At 50.9% G+C, this 23,264-nt stretch overlaps 1 protein-coding gene across 10 annotated transcripts in view; it reads right to left on the bottom strand.

Annotated features, from left to right (window-relative positions):
* Positions 1-1,581: 1,581 nt before the first annotated feature.
* CATSPERD (cation channel sperm associated auxiliary subunit delta) overlaps positions 1,582-23,264 on the bottom strand; it is a 58,947-nt gene continuing 37,264 nt past the window's right edge. For 6 of the 10 annotated variants that reach the window (XM_034945973.3, XM_055103760.2, XM_055103758.2 and 3 more), the window contains 8 exons: positions 22,483-22,541; positions 18,373-18,451; positions 15,523-15,575; positions 13,408-13,482; positions 10,565-10,693; positions 8,666-8,843; positions 5,317-5,471; positions 1,582-3,255 (listed from right to left, as the gene is read on the bottom strand). In XM_034945973.3, the coding sequence (XP_034801864.1) occupies positions 2,955-3,255; positions 5,317-5,471; positions 8,666-8,843; positions 10,565-10,693; positions 13,408-13,482; positions 15,523-15,575; positions 18,373-18,451; positions 22,483-22,541 (1,029 nt within the window). In that variant the 3' untranslated portion in view covers positions 1,582-2,954. Of the gene's footprint in view, positions 3,256-5,316; positions 5,472-7,971; positions 8,087-8,665; positions 8,844-10,564; positions 10,694-13,407; positions 13,483-15,522; positions 15,576-18,372; positions 18,452-22,482; positions 22,542-23,264 lie in introns of all 10 variants that reach the window. The other 4 variants (XM_055103762.2, XM_055103766.2, XM_055103764.2 and 1 more) reach the window with 1 other exon arrangement.

The following is a 23,264-nucleotide window of genomic DNA, read 5'->3' as shown; positions in this document are numbered from 1 at the left end:
AGGCCAAGGCAGGCAGATCACGAGATCAGGAGATTGAGACCATCCTGGCTAACACAGTGAAACCCCATCTCTACTAAAAATACCAAAAAATTAGCTGGGTGTGGTGGCGGGTGCCTGTAGTCCCAGCTACTCGGGAGGCTGAGGCAGGAGAATGGCATGAACCCGGGAGGCGGAGCTTGCAGTGAGCCAAGATCGCACCACTGCACTCCAGCCTGGGCGACAGAGTGAGACTCCGTCTCAAAAAAAAAAACAAAAAAAAAACAAAAATTATCTGGGTATGGTGGCAGGCGCCTGTAATCCCAGCTACTCAGGAGACTAAGGCACAAGAATTGCTTGAGCCCGGGAGGCAGAGGTTGCAGTGAGCCGAGATCACATCACTGCACTCCACCCTGGGCAATAGAGCAAGACTCCATTTCAAAAAACAAAAACAACTCCGGGCAGTGTCTCGGGGCCATGCAGCTGTGGCCCTCAAGGCAGGGTCCCCCTGTCCCAGGGACTGTGCCATGTGCCCTCCTGGCATCTGCAGTGATCCCCATTCATCACTGTTTGACCCGTGGGGACACAGGCTGGGAGAGACTCCAAGTGCACTTTTGTTTTTTTGAGGCAGAGTTTCGCTCTTGTTGCCCAAGCTGGAGTGCAATGGCGTGATCTCGGCTCACTGCAACCTCTGCCTCCCGAGTTCAAGTGACTCTCCTGCCTGCCTCAGCCTCCCGAGTAGCTGGGATTACAGGTGTGCACCACCACACCTGGTTGTTTGTATTTTTAGTAGAGACAGGATTTCACCATGTTGGTCAGGCTGGTCTCGATCTCCTAACCTCAGGGGATCCGCCCGCCTCAGCCTACCAAAGTGCTGGGATGACAGGCATGAGCCACCGCGCCCAGCCCCAAGCCCACTTTTCTCAGCTGCTTTTCAACTCCTTCTCCCCGAAGCCTCATTAGGGGTACCTCTGAAACTAAAACCAGGTATCCCAAGTGTCGGGGAGGCCCTGGCTGATGAGGAAGTGGGGCAAGGACCTGGATCACTTTTCTTGAAGATTAATGTGGAGTGAGGGTCACACAGTGGATGTCTGCAAGGACCCAAGCAGTAGCTTTTTTTTTTTTTCTTTCTGAGACAGGGTCTCTCTCCGTCGCCCAGGCTGGAGTATAGTGCCGTGATCATGGCTTACTGCAGCCTCGACCTCCTGGGCTCAAGCGATCCTCCTACCTCAGCCTCCCAAGTAGCTGGAACTACAGGCGTGCACCACCACACTCAGCTAATGTCTAAAAAAATTTTTTTGTAGAGATGGGGGGTCTTGCTATGTTGTCCAGGCTGATCTTGAACTCCTGGCCTCAAGTGATCCCCCTGCCCCAGCCTCTTGTAGCTATGTGGGGCAATTTAAAATGATCACAGAATATATATATATATATATATATATGTATTTTTTAATATATATATTTTTATATATATGTAGTTTTTAATATATATTTATGTATGTATTTTAAATATATATATGTATTTATATATGTTTATATATGTATTTTTAATATATATATTTTTTATGTATTTTTTATGTATATATATTTTATATATATATTTTTTTAACCAGAGAGTAATCGGAAGTCATGAGACTGACCAAATTTTCACTTAAAAGGAGATGGCTGACCCTGGGGCAGTGGCCCACTGAGAATCCCAGCACTTTGGGAGGCTGAGGCAGGAGGATCGCTTGAGCTCAGGAGTTTGAGACCAGCCTGGGCAATATGTCAAAACCCCATCTCTACAAAAAAAAATAGTAAAAAAACAAAATTACCCAGGCATGCTGGCGTGGACTTGTAGTCCCAGCTACTTGGGAGGCTGAGGTGGGAGGATCACTTGAGCCCAGGAGGCAGAAGTTGCAGTAAGCCAAAATCACACCACTGCATTCCAGCCTGGACAAAGGAGCAAGAATCTGTCTCAAAAAAAAAAAAAAAGGTTGGGGGTGGGGCAGGCACGGTGGCTGATGCCTGTAATCCCAGCACTTTGGAAGGCCGAGGCGGGCAGATCATGAGGTCAGGAGTTTGAGACCAGCCTGGCCAACATGGTGAAACCCTGCCTTTACCAAAAATACAAAAATTAGCCAGGCATGGTGGCAGGCGTCTGTAATTGCAGCTACTCAGGAGGCTTAGGCAGGAGAGTTGCTTGAATCTGGGAGGCAGAGGTTGCAGTGAGCTGAGATCACACCACTGCACTCTGGCCTGGGCAACAGAGTGAGACTCCATCTCAAAAAAAAAGAGAGAGAGAGATGGCTAACCCTAGATTACTGGCCCATCCATAATCCCAGTACTTTGAGAGGCTGAGGCAGGAGGATCGCTTGAGTCCAGGAGTTCAAGACCAACCTGGGCAACAAAGTGAGACCCTGTCTCTACAAAAACTAAAAGTAAAATTAGCCATGTGTGGTGGTGGTTCCTGTAGTCCCAGCTACTCAGGAGGCTGAGGAGGGAGGATCACTTAAGCCTGGGAGTTTGAGGCTGCAGTGAGCTGTGATCACACTACCACACTCTCAGCCTGGGCAACACAATGAGACCACACTGATACTAAAAAAAAAAAAAACAGGCCAGGCATGGTGGCTCATGCCTGCAATCCAAGCACTTTGGGAGGCCGAGCTGGGCGGATCACGAAGGTCAGGAGTTCGAGACCATCCTGGCTAACACGATGAAACCCTGTCTCTACTAAAAATGCAAAAAAATTAGCTGGGCGTGGTGGCGGGCCCCTGTAGTCCCAGCTACTTGGGAGGCTGAGGCAGGAGAATGGCGTGAACCTGAGAGGCGAAGGTTGCAGTGAGCCAAGATTGCGCCACTGCACTCCAGCCTGGGCGACAGAGCAAGACTCTGTTTCAAAAACAAACAAAAAACAAAAAACTGGTGAATACATACTGCTTCCTGCTATGTTACATTATACTTTATTTGAAGACAAGGGGTTGGGACCCTGTGGACCGGCCTCAGTGGTCAGACCTGCCTCCGTGAGGAGTGCGGTGGCGTCCCGGGGGCTCTGTGCCTGCCCTGGCTGTGGCTGAGGCCCTGAACTGGCAGACCGTCTTGCATCTCCTACACAGCTGTGTCGCACACTTCTTGATCCTGCGGCCGCGTGCTGTGCGTAGCAGCTTGGGGGTCTTGTAGGCCAGCCAAACGGACCCCAGGATGCTGGAGATGATCAGTAGGATGACGACTCCAGCAGAGACCAGCTGCACGGGGAATGCTCCATACACGTAGATGCTAAAGATGGTCTCCAGTTGACAGTAGCTGCAGTGGGGGGAGGCGGGGAGAGGCTGTTGGGCGTTGCCTTTGGGGGACTTCGCCTTATCTCTGGCAAAGGTGTTCAGACCCACAGGAGGGAGAACCAGGCCCACAGCAGTGACCGGGTATACCCACTTCTGTTTCCATTCACTATGCCTTTTTTTTTTTTTTTTTTTGAGTCGGAGTCCCTCTCTTGTCACCCAGGCTGGAGTACAGTGGCACGATCTCGGCTCATTGCAACCTCCGCCTCCTGAATTCAAGCAATTCTCCTGCCTCGGCCTCCCAAGTATCTGGGATTACAGGCACCTGCCAACCATGCCTGGCTAATTTTTGTATTTTTGGTAGAGATGGGGTTTCACCCTCGGCCAGGCTGGTCTCGAACTCCTGACCTCAAGTGATCTGCCCGCCTCTGCCTCCCAAAATGCTGGGATTACAGGTGTGAGCCACTGCACCTGGCCCACTTTGACTTTTATGGGTTTTTGTTTTGTTTTGTTTTGTTTGTTTTTTGAAACGGTGGAATCTGGCTCTATTACCCAGGCTGGAGTGCAGTGGTGCAATCTCGGCCCACTACAATCTCTGCCTCCCGGGTTCAAGCGATTCTCCTGCCTCAGCCTCCCGAGTAGCTGGGATTACAGGCGCCCGCCATCACACCTGGCTAATTTTTAGTAGAGATGGAGTTTCTCCATGTTGGCCAGGCTTGTCTCGAACTCCTGACTTCAAGTGATCCACCTGTCCTGGCCTCCCAAAGTGTTGGGATTACAGGCGTAAGCCATTGTGCCAGACCGACTTTTATGGGTTCTGAGTCGGCCATCCTCTCCATGCCCTCTGGCAGCTGTCACCAGGATCCCTATTCTCCCCCAGTGCCCAGGCTCTGGCTAGAGAGGGCGGAAGGGGCAAATTAACTAAATGGTCCACCAACAGCCAGGAAGTCGTGGGTGACAGTGGAGGCTAGGTCAGGGCAGGAAAGGTTCAGGGGTGTCACAGAATCCACGGCAGGGAGGGGGACAGTGCAGGTCACGTGGTGCAGGGAGCACCTGTGGCACGGGAGAGTCCCACACATGTCTCCTCTCTCTGGTGGACATCCTCACCCTACCCAGTGCCTTCCACCTGCTGCCACCCCAGAGCTGATCCTCCTAGTCTGGGGCCTCTAGAGAAGGCAGGACCTCCACGTGTTTTTTTTTCAGGGGGTGAACTTTCATCCTACTGGAGAGGACAGGTGATAAGTGACAATGACTTCCAGTAGGGGTGAGGATATGAGGAAGATTCCACCTGGTGTCCCCCTTCCAAAGGGACACACTGATCCACATGGCATGGCTTCGATGTAGCTTTATAATCTCCTCAGCACCTGTCAGTGCTAAATATTTAACAACTGGCTCTCAGAGGGGAAAGGCCTCCTGGGTAGTGTCTGCCAATTCCCATAGTGTAAATATTTCCACTGTGGCTGATTCGAAGCCACTGACATTAAATTGACTGGTGTAAGATTCCTTAATTTTTTTTTTTTTTTTGAGATGGAGTCTCGCTCTGTTACCCAGGCTAGAGGCCAGTGAGTGGCGCAATCTCAGCTCACTGCAACCTCTGCCTCCCGGGTTCAAGCGATTCTCCTGCCTCAGCCTCCCGAGTAGCTGAGATTAAAGGCACCTGCCACCACACCCGGCTAATTTTTGTATTTTCAGTAGAGACGGGGTTTCACCATGTTGGCCAGGCTGAAGATTCCTGAATATTTGAGAGTCTGCTCCTGGTGAGCCAGTTTGAGCCAGCTCTGGCCCGCAGCCATCAGCACACTCTAGCCATGGGGAGTAGGAGAGGGCGACTCGGGTGCGCCAGGGCAGCGGCACGGCCTCTGGTCACTGCTGTTCCCCCAGCACTCAGTGCAGGACTCTGAAATGAGTATTTAGTTCACATGGGAACAAATGTCACCCATAACTTAAAACATCACTTGTCCTGGGGACGGCCTGGGCTGTTGGGGGAATTCAGGTTTAGCCAGGACCTGCATGTCCCCCGAAACGGGTGACCTGCCCCCAGGGGCACCAGGCGTCCCCTGTCGTAGGGGCAGATGGGCCCACTCACCTGTAGTATGGATCCACGATCGAAATGTAGAAGACATAAAAGCCATTGTGGCCGAAAATGATCTGGTTTGCTGTCTGGCCGCCCAAGATCTGATACTGGACGTCTGGCCACCTCAAAGGGGCATTGTTGTTGGGGTCGTGGCAGCTCACATAGTTCTGTGGGGGACAGAGACATGCCCACTGGCCCTAGGGACTGGGGAGGAGGCCCTGAGCCTCCCTCCTCCCTGCAGAGGCCCTGCACCCACCCCAGTCCTCATTAGGCACGCATGGGTGGGACTCTGGGGCCAAGTGCCCATGGTGTGGGCAGGTTCATGCTCCCTGCAGAGAAGAGTGGACGGAGGCTGCTCAGCCTCCATCTCACCTGCCTCTGTTGGAGGCCGAAAGATTGAGGGTGGTGATCAACTCAGTATACCACTGGAGGCCATATGAGTAAACAGCAAACTTTCTCGTAAAAGCAGAATGTTGGCAAACTGACAAACTGTGTCTGCCGCCCCGAAGGAATGCTGAGGGCGGTCACCAGCCAGGCACAGTGTTTCTTGTGATTTGGTACATCTGAAGCCTATTAGTAATAATATGAACCTGTGATCAATTAAGCAGCTGACCAATCGTTACCTCCTCCTCCCTGCTCTTTCTTTCTTTTTCTTTTTTTTTTTTTTTTTCTTTTTTGAGATGGAGTTTCACTCTGTTGCCCAGGCTGGAGTGCAGTGGCGTGATCTCGGCTTACTGCAAGCTCTGCCTCCCGGATGCATGCAATTCTCCTGCCTCAGCCTCCCGAGTAGCTGGGACTACAGGTGCCCGCCACCGTGGCCAGCAAATTTTTTTTTTTTTTTTTTTTTTTTGTATTTTTAGTAGAGACGGGGTTTCACCATGTAAGCCAGGATGGTCTCAATCTCCTGACCTTGTGATCCACCCACCTCAGCCTCCCAAAGTGCTGGGATTACAGGCGTGGCCACCTCGCCTGGCCCCTCCCTGCTGTTTCTACTCAATAAATACGCAGGTCTGTGGAAGCTTGAGGGACTGCCTTTACTCACTAGAAGCGGGGAGCTCTCTTCTTCCCCATGCCTCTTCTTTAAAACAGTTTCTTTTGTCTTAAGTTTTCATTTCTACATTCGTTCCCCCTTCCTTCAGTCTTGTAACGAAGGTCTCAAGTAGTAGCAGTAGTAACTGTTGTAGTGACTGTCTCAAGTAGTAACCGTGGCAGTCTGCCACAGGCCTGCTTTCAGGCCTTCCTGGGCTGTGGAGGCTGGAGGCTTAATAACTTAGCCTGGGTGAGAGTCAGGCGCTGCCAATGACTTTTTTATTTTGAGACATTTTCTTCTGCTGTCCCCCAGGCTGGAGTGCAGTGGCGTCATCTGGGATCACCGCGATGTCTACCTCCCAGGTTCAAGCAATTCTCCTGCCTCAGCTTTCCAAGTAGCGGGAACTACAGGTGGGTACCATCATGCCCTGCTAATTTTTGTACTTTTAGTAGAGACGGGGTTTCACCATGTTGGTCAGGCTAGTCTCTAACTCCTGACCTCAAGTGATCCATCCACCTCGGCCTCCCAAAGTGCTGGGATTACAGGCGTGAGCCACAGTACCTGGCCACTCTTTATTTATTTTTAAATTTTATTTTATGTTACTTTTTTGAGAAACAGCCTCGCTCTGTTGCCCAGGCCGGAGTGCAGTGGTGCAGTTTCGGCTCACTGCAACCTTCACCTCCTGGGTTCAAGCGATTCTCTTGCCTCAAGCTCCCCAGTAACTGGGATTACAGGCGTGCACCACTATGCCCAGGTAATTTTTGTATTTTTAGTGGAGACGGGGTTTTGCCATGTTAAGCTGGTCTTGAACTCCTGTCCTCAAGTGATCTGCCCACCTTGGCCTCCCAAACTGCTGGGATTACAGGCGTGAGCCACTGTGCCTGTCCAGGAAAACTTCATGTTCTACAAAAGCAGCCACTCACCACAGCTGATGGAAAAAAAAAATAGTAATGGGGCCATCTCTTAAATGCACTCATGCAATTTGCAATGAGACAGCCCATATGAAGAATGCATATAGAAATAGCAACAGAGCCGACCGGGCGCAGTGGCTCACGCCTATAATCCCAGCACTTTGGGAGGCCGAGGCGGGCGGATCACAAGGTCAGGAGTTCAAGACCAGCCTGGCCAACACGGTGAAACCCCGTCTCTACTAAAAATACAAAAATTAACCGGGCGTGGTGGCAGGTGCTTGTAAGTCCAGCTACTCAGGAGGCTGAGGCAGGAGAATCGCTTGAACTCGGGAGGTGGAGGTTGCAGTGAGCTGAGATTGCGCCACTGCACTCCAGCCTGGGGGACACAGTGAGGCTCCGTCTCAAAAAAAAAAAAAACGCAAATGCAAAAAAAGAGCCAGGACACCATCTGCTGGTGGCTTTGCTGCATGCACTGCATTCCTGATACAAAACATTGTGTCCCGGGAAGATACACGTGGACTGATGCAATCTCTTTGTAGGGACAGGACATCACTCGTATGATAGAAATACACACTGAGGCTGAGCGTGGTGACTTATACCTATAATCCATGGGAGGATCGCTTCAGCCCAGGAGTTCAAAGCCAGCCTGTGTAACATACTGAAGCCCTGCCTCTACAAAAAAAAAAAAAAAAGATACAAAAATTAGCCGGGCATGGTGGCACACACCTGTAGTCCCAGCTAATTGGGAGGCTGAGGTGGGAGGATCACTTGAGGCTTGAGTCTTCAGTGAGCTGAGATTGCACCACTGCACTCCAGCCTGGGAGACAGAGTGAGACCCTGCCTAAAAGAAATAAAAATAAAACAGATGCACACTGAGTAAGACAGCCCGGGAATTCCATCCATCCCTCAGTAGCAAGCATTGGGATGGTCCCAGGCATTTCTCATCATCAGCAAAGCCCCCTGAACACCTTGGTGCCTGCATTTCCCGTCCTTCGGTCAGTTCCTTAACTCCTCAAAGGCCTTGTACACCCCTAAAAGGAATTGGGGTTCCTGCTAGATCCCCTAAAGGACCTTCGAGTCTTTTGCAGTCGTGATCTCTGCTCACTGCAACCTCTGCCTCCCAGGCTCAAGTGATTCTCCTGAGTAGCTGGGAGTACAGGTGTCCGCCACCATGCCCGACTGATTTTTGTATTTTTAGTAGAGACGGGGTTTCGCCATGTTAGCCAGGCTGGTCTCAAACTCCTGACCTCATGATCCGCCTGCCTTGGCCTCCCAAAGTGCTGGGATTACAGGCGTGAGCCACCATGCCCCAACTCTTTCATTCCATACTCAGTTCCATGGCCGCACGGTGTCCTCACGCACTCTCCCACCCCCTGGTGGGCTGCTGATTCTTCTGGAAACGATCCTAGGGTCCTGTTACCTCTCTGTTCCAGAAGAAGGGCCCCCCGAATTCCTTTATCATGGTGGTCCAGTTCTGCGGCTGGGAGGTGCACATGGCCGACTGGGCCGTCAGGGAATAGGAGTATGAGAACTGCCCGTTCACCTCCAGTAACACATACTCGGCATCGATGACCTCCTGGAAACTGTCTTTTCGCCACCTAGGACACAGGCACGGGGCAGGGCTGTGCAGGGAGCAGGGACAACCCAGGAAGACCCGGGCCACAGCCACCTGGACGGCTGCAAAACTGCTTGGGGGGTGGGAGGTGACAGAGAGGAAACCAAAGGACGCCTGCCGCTCCCAGGTGAGGATGCCGTGTGTGGGCTGCGGGGAGGCCAGGAGAAAGAGCTGGGTGGATGGGGAGATGGGCAGCAGCCAGCACTGAGCATTGATAACAGGGAGGAAGGAAAAGTCTGCTCCGAGCTACGCGCGGCGGCTCACGCCCGTAATCTCAGCACTTTGGGAGGCTGAAGCGGGAGGATCACGAGGTCAGGAGATCGAGACCATCTTGGCTAACACGGTGAAACCCTATCTCTACTAAAAATAAAAAAAATTAGCCGGGCGCAGTGGCGGGCGCCTGTAATCCCAGCTACTCGGGAGGCTGAGGCAGGAGCATGGCGTGAACCCGGGAGGCGGAGCTTGCGATGAGCCGAGATCACACCGCTGCACTCCAGCCTGGGCGACAGAGCGAGACTCTGTCTCAAAAAAAAAAAAAAAAAAATTAACCGGGCATTGTGGTATGCAACAGCAGTCCCAGCTACTTGGGAGGCTGAGGCAGGAGGACCGCTTGAGCCTGGGAGGTTAAGGCTGCAATGAACTGTGTTCATGCCACTGCACTCCAGCCTGGGCAACAGAGCAAGACGCCAACACAAAAAAAAAAAAAGAAAAGAAAAAAGGAAACAGAGAGAGAAAGAAAGGAAGGAAGGAAGGAAATGAAGGAAGGAAGGAAGGGAGGGGAGGAAAGGGAGGAAAAGAAAAGAAAAAAAGAAAAAAGAAAAGAAAAAGAAAAGCTATATGAGGTCATAGGATATAGGGTGGACCCTGATCTGATAAGACTGGCGTCCTTATAAGAACAGGAAGATGGCCAGGTATGGTGGCTCATGCCTGTTATCCCAGCACTCTGGGAAGCTGAGGCAGGTGGATCACGAGGTCAGGAGTTCGAGACCAGCCTGACCAACATGGTAAAATCCCATCTCTACTAAAAATACAAAAACTAGCCAGGCATGGTGGCACGCGCCTGTAATCCCAGATACTCGGGAGGCTGAGGCGGGAGAATCGCTTGAACCCTGGAGGTGGAGGTTGCAGTAAGCCAAGATCATGTCATTGCACTCCAGCCTGGGTGACAGAGTGGGGAAAAAAAAAAAAAAAAAGAACAGGAAGACAGCAGGAGTGCACAGGCATAAAGCAAAGCCCATCGGCCGGGCGCAGTGGCTCATGCCTGTAATTCCAACACTTTGAGAGGCCAAGGCAGGCGGATCATCTGAGGTCAGGAGTTCAAGACCAGCCTGCCCAACATGGTGAAACCGAATCTCTGCTAATTAGCTGGGTGTGGTGGTGGGCACCTGTGGTCCCAGCTACCTGGGAGGCTGAGGTGGGAGGATCGCTTGAGCCCAAGGGACAGAGGCTGCAGTGAGCTGAGATCATGCCACTGCACTCCATCCTAGGCGACAGAGCAAGACCCTGTCTCAAAAAAAGAAAAGGTGTTCCAGGGAGAGGGCCCTGGGGGCCAGTGGGGCTGGGGCAGGAGCACGGTGGGAAACAGTGACCATCATCATTTTGAGGGATCTAGGGGAGCCTGGAGGGCCAGGCTGGTACCCCAGGGCCAGGGAGCATGAGGCCCTGCCACCGTCCCCACCCTGCAGCACTCCCCTGGGGTCTTACAGCTCCACGACGGGCTTCCATAGGGTGTCATAGTAGACGAGGAGAGGACAGCCCAGCTGCTGGTAGGAGTAAAACACGTGCAGGTCCTCGGAGGACTGCTGCCCCTGGAAGCCGGGGTGGTAGAATTCCCTTCAAGACACCAAGAAGCAGAGATGGGGAGTCTGTGAGTTCCTGCCCAGTCTGCCAACCCTTCACAGCCGCAGTTTCTTTTTTGCAAATGGGGATCGTCCATGAGAGTGGCAGGAGGTGGCATCTGAGGTGGGCGATTGAGAGCCATGGACCAGATGATATTGGAACTTCCGTTCTAGTTAATTTTTTGGCTGGAGCATAGTAATGCAGTCATCACTCACTGCAACCTCCACCTCCTGGACCCAAGCAATCCTCTCACCTCAGCCTCCCGAGTGGCTGGGATTACAGGCACGCGCCACCACGCATGGTTAATATTTTAAATTTTTGTAGAGATGAGGTCTGGCTGTGTTGCCCAGGCTGGTCTCAAACTCCTGGCCTCAAGTGATTCCCTCACCTCAGCCTCCCAAAGTGCTGGGATTACAGGTATAAGCCACCAAGCCCAGCAAAATTTCTGCTCCTTAAATTAAATCGGTGCAAAAGTAATCGAGGTTTTTGCCTTTTTTTTTTTTTTTTTGAGATGGAGTTTCATTCTTGTTGCCCAGGCTGGAGCACAGTGGTGCAATCTCAGCTCACTGCAACCTCTGCCTCCCAGGTTCAAGTGATTCTCTTGCCTCAGCCTCCTGAGAAGCTGGGAATACAAGTGCCCTCCACCACGCCCGGCTAATTTTTTGTGTTTTTAGTAGAGATGGGGGTTTCATCATGTTGGCTGGGCTGGTCTTGAACTCCTCCTGACTTCAGGTGATCCACCCACTTCAGCCTCCCAAAGTGCAGGGATTACAGGGGTGACCCACTGCGCCTGGCCGGTTTTTGCCATTACTTTCAATGGCAAAAACCGTAATTACTTTTTTTTTTTTTTGAGACAGAGTCTCGCTCTGTTGCCCAGGCTGGAGTGCAGTGGCGTGATCTCGGCTCACTGCAACCTCCGCCTCCCGGGTTGAAGAAATTCTCCCACCTCAGCCTCCTGAGTAGCTGGGACTACAGGCATGTGCCACCACGCCTGGCTAATTTTTGTATTTTTAGTAGAGATGGGGTTTCACCACATTGGCCAGACTGCTCTCGAACTCCTGACCTCAAGTGATCCACCGGTCTCGGCCTCCCAAAGTGCTGGGATTACAGGCATGAGCCACCCTGCCCGGCCAAAACCGTAATTACTTTTGCACCAACTAATAAATTACCCAGTTTAAGGCATTTTGCAATACAGCCCACATAGACTAAGATGACACTCCCCTCTGTGTCCTCCGCAGGTTCCAAAGTCACTGCCCCTTAGCAGCCCAGAAGCACTAGTTTAGGCCTCAGCTCTAAATGGGTAACTGACTCTTGACTTGCATTTGAAGGCTCAGGTCTTACGAATCACATGGAAGTGTGCACTCGCGTGGCAAGGAGCTCCCCCATGCTGGATGCAATGAGGGGTCTTCATATGGTTTGGATATTTGTCCCTTCCAAAGCTCCTGCTGAAACTGGATCCCCAGGGTTGGAGCGGGAGCCTAGTCAGAGGTGTTTAGGCCACAAGGGCAGAGCTATGAATGGCTTGGAGCCATATTTATGGTACTGAGTGGGTTTTCAATCTCAGCTTCCATGAGAAGTGCTTGTTTAAGAGCCTGGCACCTCCTCCCCCCATCCCACCACCCTCATTTTTTTTTTTTTTTTTTGTCTCTAGGTTGCCCAGGCTGGTCTCAAACTCCTGGCCTCAAGCAATCCTCCTGCCTCAGCCTTCCAAAGTGTTGGGATTACAGGTGTGAGCCACTGCGCCCAGCCTCCTCTCTCCTCTCTCTCTCTCCTTTTTTTTTTTTTTTTTTTGAGACAGAGTCTTGCTCTGTTGCCCAGTCTGGAGTGCAGTGGCTCAATCTTGGCTCACTGCAACCTCTGCCTCCCAGTTTCAAGCAACTCTCCTGCCTCAGCCTCCCGAGTAGCTGGCATTACAGGTGCCCACCACCATGCCTGGCTAATTTTCGTATTTTTAGTAGAGATGGGGTTTTGCCATGTTGGCCAGGCTGGTCTCGAACTCCTGAGCTCAAGTGATCCGCCTACCTCGGCAGGGATTACAGGCGTGAGCCACCGGGCCCGGCCATAACTCTTCTTTATAAATCACCCAGCCTCAGGTAGTCTTTTAAAGCAGCACAAATTGACTGAGGCCCAGACTCTCGTATGGGCGTGGCAGCACATGCTCACTGAGCCGGACAGCATGTGGGACCAGCCAGCTAAGGGAAGAGGATCACTTGAGCCCAGGAGGTCGAGGCTGTGGTGAGCTATGATTGCATCGCTGCACTCCAGCCTGGGCCACAGGGCCAGACCCTATCTCTTAAAAAATAATAATAGGCCGGGCGCGGTGGCTCATGCCTGTAATCCCAGCACTTTGGGAGGCTGAGGTGGGCGGATCACGAGATCAGGAGATTGAGACCACCCTGGCTAACACAGTGAAACCCCATCTCTACTAAAAATAAAACAAATTAGCCGTGCCTGGTGGCGGGCACCTGTAGTCCCAACTACTCAGGAGGCTGAGGCAGGAGAATGGTGTGAACCCGGGAGGTGGAGCTTGCAGTGAGCCGAGATCGCGCCACTGCACTCCAGCCTGGGCGACAGGCGAGACTCCATCTCAATAATAATAATAATAATAAATAAATAAATAAATAAATAAAATTCCTAATTTGCTCTTGGCTTTTGCAGGCCCAGTGGTCGCCTTGGGTGTCAGGTGTTGCGGGGGGACGCTGGCTTACTTCTCAATGATGAAGCTGTAATTGTCTTGCAGGGTCAAGGGGTCCAGGATGCCCATGGAACAGGCGGTAACTTTGCTGCAAGCAAAAGTGGACATTGAGCAATTGCATGACCTCACAAAGAACCAAACCATTATGGATGGGACAGAAAGGGAGGGGCTGGGCGTGGTGGCTCAGGCCCAGCACTTTGGGAGCTGAGGTGGGCGGATCACCTGAGGTCAGGAGTTTGAGACCAGCCTGGCCAACATGAGGAAACCCCGTCTCTACTAAAGATACAAAAAGTTAGCCAGGCGTGGCATCACGCGCCTCTAATCGCAGCTTCTTGGGAGGCTGAGGCAGGAGAATCACTTGAACCTGGGAGGCGGAGGTTGCAATGAGCTGAGATTGCGCCATTGCACTCCTGCCTGGGTGACAGAGCAAGACTCTGTCTCAAAAATAAATCGATAAAAATTAAAATAAAATAATAAAACAAATAAAAAAGGGAGGGCAGGCCAGGCGCGGTGGCTCATGCCTGTAATCCCAGCACTTTGGGAGGCCGAGGCGGGTGGATCACAAGGTCAGGAGGTCGAGACCATCCTGGCTAACACGGTGAAACCCCATCTCTACTAAAAATACAAAAAAATTAGCTGGGCATGGTGGCGGGCGCCTGTAGTCCCAGCTACTCGGGAGGCTGAGGCAGGAGAATGGCATGAACCAGGGAGGCGGAGCTTGTAGTGAGCCGAGATCAGGCCACTGCACTCCAGCCTGGGCGACAGAGCAAGACTCCGTCTCAATAATAATAATATATAAAAGGGAGGGCACACCTTTGCGTCTAATGCATGAGCAGTTGCCAAATGAGCAGATATGGAAAAAAAAAAACCTGAGAGACCCCAGCTCTGGGAGGGGCATGGCAGGAAATGGCTCTGCACTTTGCCGTTAGGGGTGTAGCTGGTCTGGCTTTTTTTTTTTTTTTGAGACAGAGTCTCGCTCTGTCGCCCAGGCTGGAGTGCAGTGGCACGATCTGGGCTCACTGCAAGTTCTGCCTCCCGGGTTCACGCCATTCTCCTGCCTCAGCCTCCCGAGTAGCTGGGACTACAGGCGCCCGCCACCACACCCGGCTAATTTTTTTTTTCTTTGTATTTTTTAGTAGGGACAGGGTTTCACTGTGTTAGCCAGGATGGTCTCAATCTCCTCACCTCGTGATCCGCCTGCCTCGGCCTCCCAAAGTGCTGGGATTACAGGCGTGAGCCACCGTGCCCGGCCACTGGTCTGGCTTTTTAAAAAATTTATTTTAAAAATTGTGTTAGGCCAATCGCGGTGGCTCATGCCTGTAATCCCAGCACTTTGAGAGGCTGAGGCGGGCAAATCACTTGAGGTCAGGATTTGGAGACCAGCCTGGCCAACATGGTGAAACCCCGTTTCTACTAAAAATACAAAAATTAGCCAGGCATGGTAGCGGGCGCCTGTAATCTCAGCTACTTGGGAGGCTGAGGCAGGAGAATCACTTGAACCTGGGAGGCGGAGGTTGCAGTGAGTCAAGATCGTGCCACTGCACTCCAGCCTGGGTGACAGGGCGAGACTCCATCTCAAAAAAAAAAAATGTGGATATCACCAACAGGTGAAGGAGGGGAGGCCAACATGCTGGAAACAAACTTAACCTATTAGGGTGAATCATTTAACTTTTTATTATGGAAATAGTAAATATATACAAAATAAATAATCGAAAGTCATCCACCTCAGCAATTGTTACCATGTGGCTAATCGTGCCCTGTCAACTACTCTCCTCCCCTCTCCTCACTCCACTCCAATATCAACATACTTTTTTTTTTTTTTTCAATACAAGAGTCTTGCTGTGTCAGCCAGGCTGGAGTGCAGAGTGCAGTGGCTCGATCTCAGCTCACTGTAGCCTCCACCTCCCAGGTTCAAGTGATCCTCCAGCCTCAGCCTCCCAAGTAGCCGAGATTGCAGGTGCCTGCCACCACGCCTAATTTTTTTTTTTTTTTTTCAGTAGAGATGGGGTTTCGCCATGTTGGCCAGGCTGGTCTTGAACTCCTGACCTGAAGTGATCTGCCCACCTCGGCCTCCCAAAGTGCTGGGATCACAGGAATGAGCCATGGTGCCCGGCCTCAACATACTTACTTCTGGATGACGATCTTTTTATCCAGGTCGCAGCCAACTGAAATCAGTGTCGACTGCAGAGGAGAGAGACAGAAATGCGGACCCAGGTCAGTGAGGGTCACCCAGACACAGTGAACCCTATACAGGGACACACTCCTGTGGGAATGGTTTGGAAACCATGTGGCCTGGATCCCAATAGCGTGTCCCTGGATGCCTGGGATGCACTGTAACTGCAGCTGGCCCCGCGGAGCTTAAGCTCTGAGAGCCTGGGGTGTGGCTAAACTCCTGGTGTCGCCTGACGAGCTATTAGTGGCTTCACAGAGACCAGAATTAACTTTTTCTTTTAATTAATTAATTTTTGAGACAGAGTTTTTGTTCTGTCACCCAGGCTGGAGTGCAGTGGCCCAATCTTGGCTCACTGCAACATCCTCTCCCTGGGTTCAAGCGATTCTCCTGCCTCAGCCTCCCAAGTAGCTGGGATTACAGGCGCCTACCAGCACACTCAGCTAATTTTTGTATTTTTAGTAGAGACGGGGTTTCATCGTGTTGGCCAGGCTGGTCTCCAACTCTTGACCTCAGGTGATCCACCCGCCTGGGCCTCCCAAAGTGCTAGGAATACAGATGTGAGCCACCATGCCAGGCCCAGAACTAATTTATGAGCCCAGCATGATCCTTGGTACACAGAGAGCATGGGGAAAAAAATGCACGCATGCATGTATGAATGAATGAATGAATGAATGAATAAATCAATGGCCTAGAATGAATAAACAAAAAGGAGAAAGAAGACAGAGAGAGCAGTTGGGGGTTACTCTACAGCCTTAGGGACATGCTTCTCAAACTGCAGTGCACGGCACCCTCAGAGTTATATAATGGAGTCTAAAAGCCACAGGACCAAGGGACTTTCAGTATTTGAAAACTGTTTTGTATTAAGACAAACATGGGCCAGGCGCAGTGGCTCACGCCTTTAATCCCAGCACTTTGAGAGGCTGAGGCAGTAGGATTGCTTGAGGCCAGGAGTTAGAGACCAGTCTGGGCAACATAGTGACACTTCATCTCTATGAAAAATAAAACTTAGCCGGGTGTGGTGGTGCACGCCTGTAATCCCAGCTACTTGAGAGGCTGAGGCAGGAAGATCACTTGAGCCTAGAAGGTTGAGGCTGCAGTGAGCCTTGATTGTGCTACTGTGCTTCAGCCTGGGAGACAGAGTGAGACCCTGTATCTACAAATAAAAAACAGCCAGGTGCTGTGGCTCACACCTGTAATCCCAGCACTTTGAGAGGCCAAGGCGGGCAAATTGCCTGAGGTCAGGAGTTCAAGACCAGCCTGGCCAATGTGGTGAAACCCCATTTCTATTAAAAATACAAAAAATTAGCTCGGCGTGGTGGGGCTTGCCTGTAATCCCAGCTACTCGGGAGGCTGAAGCAGAATTGCTTGAACCCAGGAGGTGGAGGTTACAGTGAGCCAAGATTGCGCCACTGCACTCCAGCCTGAGCAACAAGAGCGAAACTCCATCTCAAAAATAAATAAATAAATGGCCGGGCGCGGTGGCTCACGCCTGTAATCCCAGCACTTTGGGAGGCTGAGGCGAGCGGATCACGAGGTCAGGAGATCGAGACCATCCTGGCTAACACGGTGAAACCCCATCTCTACTAAAAATACAAAAAAATTAGCCGGGCATGGTGGCGGGCGCCTGTAGTCCCAGCTACACGGGAGGCTGAGGCAGGAGAATGGCATGAACCCGGGAGGCGGAGCTTGCAGTGAGCCAAGATCGCACCACTGCACTCCAACCTGGGCGACACAGTGAGACTCCGTCTCAAAAAATTAAAAAATTAAAAATAAAATAAAATAAATAAATAAAGCAAACCAAAAAGTAAGACAAACATGGATTTACCTTAGAACAGAATGCAAGATTCATATCTTTAAAAAAAAAAAAAATTGGCCAGGTGCAGGGGCTCACGCCTGTAATCCCAGCACTTTGGGAGGCTGAGGCAGGAGGATCACAAGACCAGGAGTTCAAGACCAGGTCGGGCGCAGTGGCTCATGCCTGTGATCCCAGCACTTTGGGAGGCCAAGGCGGGCAGATCACTTAAGGTCAGGAGTTCGAGACCAGCCTGGCCAAGATGGTAAAACCCAGTTTCTTCTAAAAATACAAAAATTAGCTGGGCATGGTGGCACATGCTTGTAATCCCTGCTACTGGGGAGGCTGAGGTTAGGAGAATTGCTTGAATCCGGGAGATGGAGGTTACAATGAGCTGAGATCGCACCACTGCATTCCAGTCTGGGCGACAGAGTAAGACTCCATGTCAAAAAAAAAAAAAAAAAAAAACAAAGGAGTTCAAGACCAGCCTGGCCAACATGGTGAAACTCCATCTCTACTAAAAATCCAAAAATGGCCCAGGCACAGTGGCTCACGCCTGTAAGTGTGGGAGCTTTGGGAGACCAAGGCGGGCAGATCATCCAAGATCAAAAGTTCAAGACCAGCCTGGCCAACATGGTGACTGCCTGCAATCATCCCCTTCCTCAGCCCCTGACACCCCCCATCCTACTTTCTGTCCCTATGAATCTGATGACTCTAGGGACCTCCTAAAAGTGGAATCACACAGGATTTGTCCTTTCGTGCCTGGCTTCTCTCACTGTGTGGGATCTCCTCGAGGTTCATCCATGTGGAAGCATGCATCCATGAATTTTTTTATGCCATGAATGTTTATTTTTATTTTTAATTTTTTTAGTTTTTGAGGCAGAGTTTCACTCTGTTGCACCCAGGTTGGAGTGCAGTGGCACTATCTCAGCTCACTGCAACCTCAGGGCCAGCTTCCATAAGTCTTAACACTTACGACACCAAATATGGGACAGCAAAGATTTGGGACCTACCAGTGGCTTGATATCCACACATGAAATTTCCTTGTTTGCTATGTCCACAGTTAAGGTAGACATGGTGGCTCTCTTTAAACTGCAAGGCAACGGAACCTGTGTTATTAGAGAATAGCACCCCTGTAAACGACACAGCTGCATTCCATTCATCCTTCAGTCCATTCAATCATCCATGCATCCATCCATCCAACTCATCCATCCTTCCATCCATTCATTCTACCCACCCATCCATCCATCCATCCACCCTTCCATCTCTCTACCCATCCACTCATCCATCTACGCATTTATCCATCCATTCCATCCACCCACCCATCCATCTACTCATCCATCTATTCACTTATTCATCCATCCATCTATCTATTCATCTCTCTATCCATCCACCTACCCATCCATCCATCTCTCTATCCATCCAATCATCCATCTACCCATTTATCCATCCATTCCATCCACCTATCCATCCATCCACTCATCCATCTATCCATTTATCCATCCATCCATCTATCTCATCCATCCTTCCATCCATTCATTCCACCCACCCACCTATCCATCCATCCATCCACCTATCCATCTCTCTATCCATCCACTCATCCATCTACCCATTTATCGATCCATTCCATCCACCCACCCATCCATCCATCTATTCACTCATCCATCTATCCATTTATCCATCCATCCATCCATCCACCCACCCATCCACCCATCCACCCAACCATCCATCCATCTCTCTATCCATCTATCCACTCATCTGTCTACCCATTTATCCTTCTGATATGGTTTGGTTCTATGTCCCCACCCAAATCTCATCTCAAATTGTAATCCTCACATGTCAGGGGAGGGACCTGGTGGGAGGTGATTGGATCATAGGGGCAGTTTCCCCCTTGGTGTTCTTGTGATAGTGAGTGAATTCTCACAATATCTGATAGTTTAAAAGTGTATGGGGCTGGCCTCAGTGGCTCATGCCTGTAATCTCAGCACTTTGGGAGGCCGAGGTGGGCAGATCACCTGAGGTAAGGAGTTCGAGACCATTCTGGCCAACATGGTGAAACCCTGTCTCTACTAATAATACAAAAATTAGCCAGGCATGGTGGCGTGTGTCTGTAATCTCAGCTACCTGGGAGGCCAAGACACAAGAATCACTTGAACTCGGGAAGTGGAGGTTGCAGTGACCGGTGATCACACCACTGCACTCCAGCCTGGGCGACAGAGTGAAACTGTGTCTCAAAAAAAAAAAAAAAATGTATGGCACGCCAGGCGCAGTGGCTCTCACCTGTAATCCCAGCACTTTGGGAGGCCAAGGCGGGCACATCACCTGAGATCAGGAGTTCAAGACCAGCCTTGCCAATATGGTGAAACCCCATTTCTACTAAAAATACAACAACAACAACAAAAATTAGCTGGGCGTGGTGGCACACGCCTGTAGTCCCAGCTACTCGGGAACTATAGTCCCAGCTACTTGGGAGGCTGAGGCAGGAGAACTGCTTGAACCCAGGAGGTGGAGATTGCAGTGAGCCGAGATCGTGCCATTGCACTCCAGCTTGGGCAACAAGAGCGAAGCTCCATCTCAGAAAAAAAAAAAAAAGAATGTATGACAGTTTCTCTCTCTCTCATTCTCTCTCTCTCTCTTCTGCCGCCATGAGAAGACATGCCTTGTTTCCCCTTCGCCTTCCGCCATGATTGTAAGTTTCCTAAGACCCCCAAGTCGTGCTTCCTGTTAAGCCTGAGGAACTGTGAGTCAATTAAACCTCTTTTCTTTATAAATTACCCAATCTCAGATAGTTCTGAAAACTGTGAAAACAGACTAATACACCAGCCAGCCAGCCATCCATCCATCCATCCATTAATTTCTGAACACTGGCCGGGTGCGGTGGTTCATGCCTGTAATTCTAGCACTTTGGGAGGCTGACGCGGACGGATCACCTGAGGTCAGGAGTTCAAGACCAGCCTGGCTAACATGGTGAAACCCCATCTCTAGTAAAAATACAAAAATTAGCCGGGCGTGGTGGCACATGCCTATAATCCCAGCTACTCGAGAGGCTGAGGCAAGAGAATCACTTGAACCCAGGAGGCAGAGATTGCAGTGAGCTGAGATTATGCCACTGCTAAGGCAGGAGAATGGCTTGAACCCAGGAGGCGGAGGTTGCAGTGAGCCAAGATTATGCCATTGCACTCCAGCCTGGGCAACAAGAGCGAAACTTCGTCTCAAAAAAAAAAAACAAAAACAAAACAAATTAAAAAAACTTCACAAAACTGACTCAAGAAGCAGTGAAAACTTGATAGAAGGCTTTCAGTCAGCATTCAGAAATTTTTTTTTTTGAGATGGGGGTCTCGCTCTGTCGCCCAGGGTCAGGGTCTTGCTCTATTGCCCAGGCTGGAGTACAGTGTCATGCCCATAACTTACTACAACCTGAAACTCCTGAGCTCAAGCAATCCTCCTGCCTCAGTCTCCTGAGTTGCTATGGATCTCCTGAGTTGCTGTGATTATAGGCGTGAGCCGTCACACCGGGCCCCAAATTTTCCATCTTAACCATTTTAAGTGCACCATTCATCAATATTAACTACATTCACAGAGTTGTGCAACCATCACCACCATCCATCTCCAGAAGTTTCTCATCTTCCCCAACTGAAACTCGGTCCTCATGAAACACTCACTCCCCATCCCCCTCCCCAGCCCCTGGCACCCCCCATCCTACTTCCTGTCTCTGTGACTCAGACCACTCTAGGGACCTCCTAGGAGTGGAATCACACAGGATTTGTCCTTTTGTATCTGGCTTATTGCACTGAGCATGTTGTCCTCAAGGTGCATCCAATCTAGCCTGTATCTTGCGTCAGGATTCCCTTACTTTTTTTTTTTTTTTTGAGAACGAGTTTTGCTCTATCACCCAGCATGGAGTTCAGTGGCGCAATCTCGGCTCACTGAAACCTCTGCCTCCCGGGTTCAAGCGATTCTCCTGCCTCAGCCTCCCGAGTAGCTGAGACTACAGGCGCCTGTCACCATGCCTGGCTAATTTTTGTATTTTTAGTAGAGACAGAGTTTCACCATGTTGGCCAGGCTGGTCTCGATCTCTTGACCTTGTGAGCTGCCCGCCTCAGCCTCCCAAAGTGTTGGGATTACACCTGCCTCAGCCTCCCAAAGTGTTGTGGGCCACAGCCCCCGGCCTTTTTTTTTTTTTTTTTTTTTTTTTGAGATGGAGTCTCACTCTGTCACCCAGGCTGGAGTGCAGTGCCACAATCTCGGCTCACTGCAAGCTCCGCCTCCTGGGTTCAAGCAGTTCTGCCAAAGCCTCCTGAATACCTGGGATTACAGGCGCATACCACCATGCCCGGCTAATTTTTGTATTTTTAGTAGAGATGGGGGTTTCACCATGTTGGCCAGGCTGGTCTCGAACTCCTGACCTCAGGTGATCTGCCCGCCTTGACCTCCCAGAATGCTGGGATTACAGGTGTGAGCCACTGCGCCCGGCCCAGGACTCCCTTCCTTCTTAAGTCTGAGTCATATTGCGATGTGCGGATGGACCACACTGTGTTCATCCTTTCATCTGGTGATGGACCGGTGGGTTGATTTTTGCCTTTTGACTGTTGTGAATCACGCTGCTGTGAGCACAGGTGTGCAAATATCTCCCTGAGTAGCTGGGATTATAGGCGCCCGCCACTACACTTGGCTCATTTTTGCTTTTTTTTTTTTTTTTTGGAGCTGGAGTTTCATGTTTGTCGCCCAGGCTACAGTGCAATGGCACGATCTCGGCTCACTGCACCCTCTGCCTCCTGGATTCAAGCAATTCTCCTGCCTCAGCCTCCCGAGTAGCTGAAATTACAGGTGCCTGCCACTACGCCTAGCTAATTTTTTTTGTATTTTTTAGTAGAGACGGGGTTTCACCGTGTTGGCTAGGCTGGTTTCGAACTCCTGACCTCAGGTGATCCACCCACCTCTGCCTCCCAAAGTACTGGGATTGCAGGCGTAAGCCACCGCACCCAGCTCTTGTAAAGTGTTTTAATCGCCTTGTTTTACTGTTCTGGAGCTGGGGGTCTGATCTCAGCCCTGCTTCTCTTCGCTCCTGCTAAGGAAACCCCTGTAGGCAGCCCGGTCCCCGCCTCTCCCAGGAGACAACATACCTGGAAGTGAAGTTGGAGTCGGTCCTGCCCCAGTGCTGCTGCTGTTTTAGGAAAATATCCTGTGGGGTCAAGAGAGAAAATCCCAAGTGTATCCGTGGAACACCATGGGCATCCCCAACTCAGGACATTGGGAGAGATGGGGTGTTGGAGGGGACATGGGGGGACGAACCTGGAAGCCGCTTAGCCCCACTCTGTTCCTTTTTTTTTTTTTTTTTTTTTTTGAGATGGAGTCTCTCTCTGTTGCCCAGGCTGGAGTGCATTAGCACGATCTTGGCTCACTGCAACCTCCGCCTCCCTGGTTCAAGTGATTCTCCTGCCTCATCCTCCCAAGTAGCTGGAACTACAGGTGAGCGTTACCATGCCTGGCTAATGTTTGCCTTTTTTTTTCTTCTTTTTTTTTTTAAGACTGAGTCTCGCTCTGTCACCCAAGCTGGAGTGCAATGGCACGATCTCGGCTCACTGCCAGCTCTGCCTCCCGGGTTCACGCCATTCTCCTGCCTCAGCCTCCCGAGTAGCTGGGACTACAGGCGTCCGCCACCACACCCGGCTAATTTTTTGTGTGTGTGTGTATTTTTAGTAGAGACGGGGTTTCACCATGTTGGCCAGGCTGGTCTCAAACTCCTGACCTCAAGTGATCCACCCACCTTGGCCTCCCAAAGTGCTGGGATTCCAGGCGTGAGCCACTGCGCCCAGCCAAGCCCTGCTCTGTTCTAGTCCCACCGCCTGTGAAAGGCTTCTGGAAGCTCACAGAAACAATGGCCCCAATATGATGGCTCCTATTC

Source organism: Pan paniscus, chromosome 20 (genome assembly GCF_029289425.2).
Source record: "Pan paniscus chromosome 20, NHGRI_mPanPan1-v2.0_pri, whole genome shotgun sequence".
In the NCBI taxonomy this organism is placed as follows: Eukaryota; Metazoa; Chordata; class Mammalia; order Primates; family Hominidae; genus Pan; species Pan paniscus.
The sequence above is the reverse complement of the archived record's forward strand: the minus strand, read 5'-3'. Positions and strand labels throughout refer to the sequence as shown.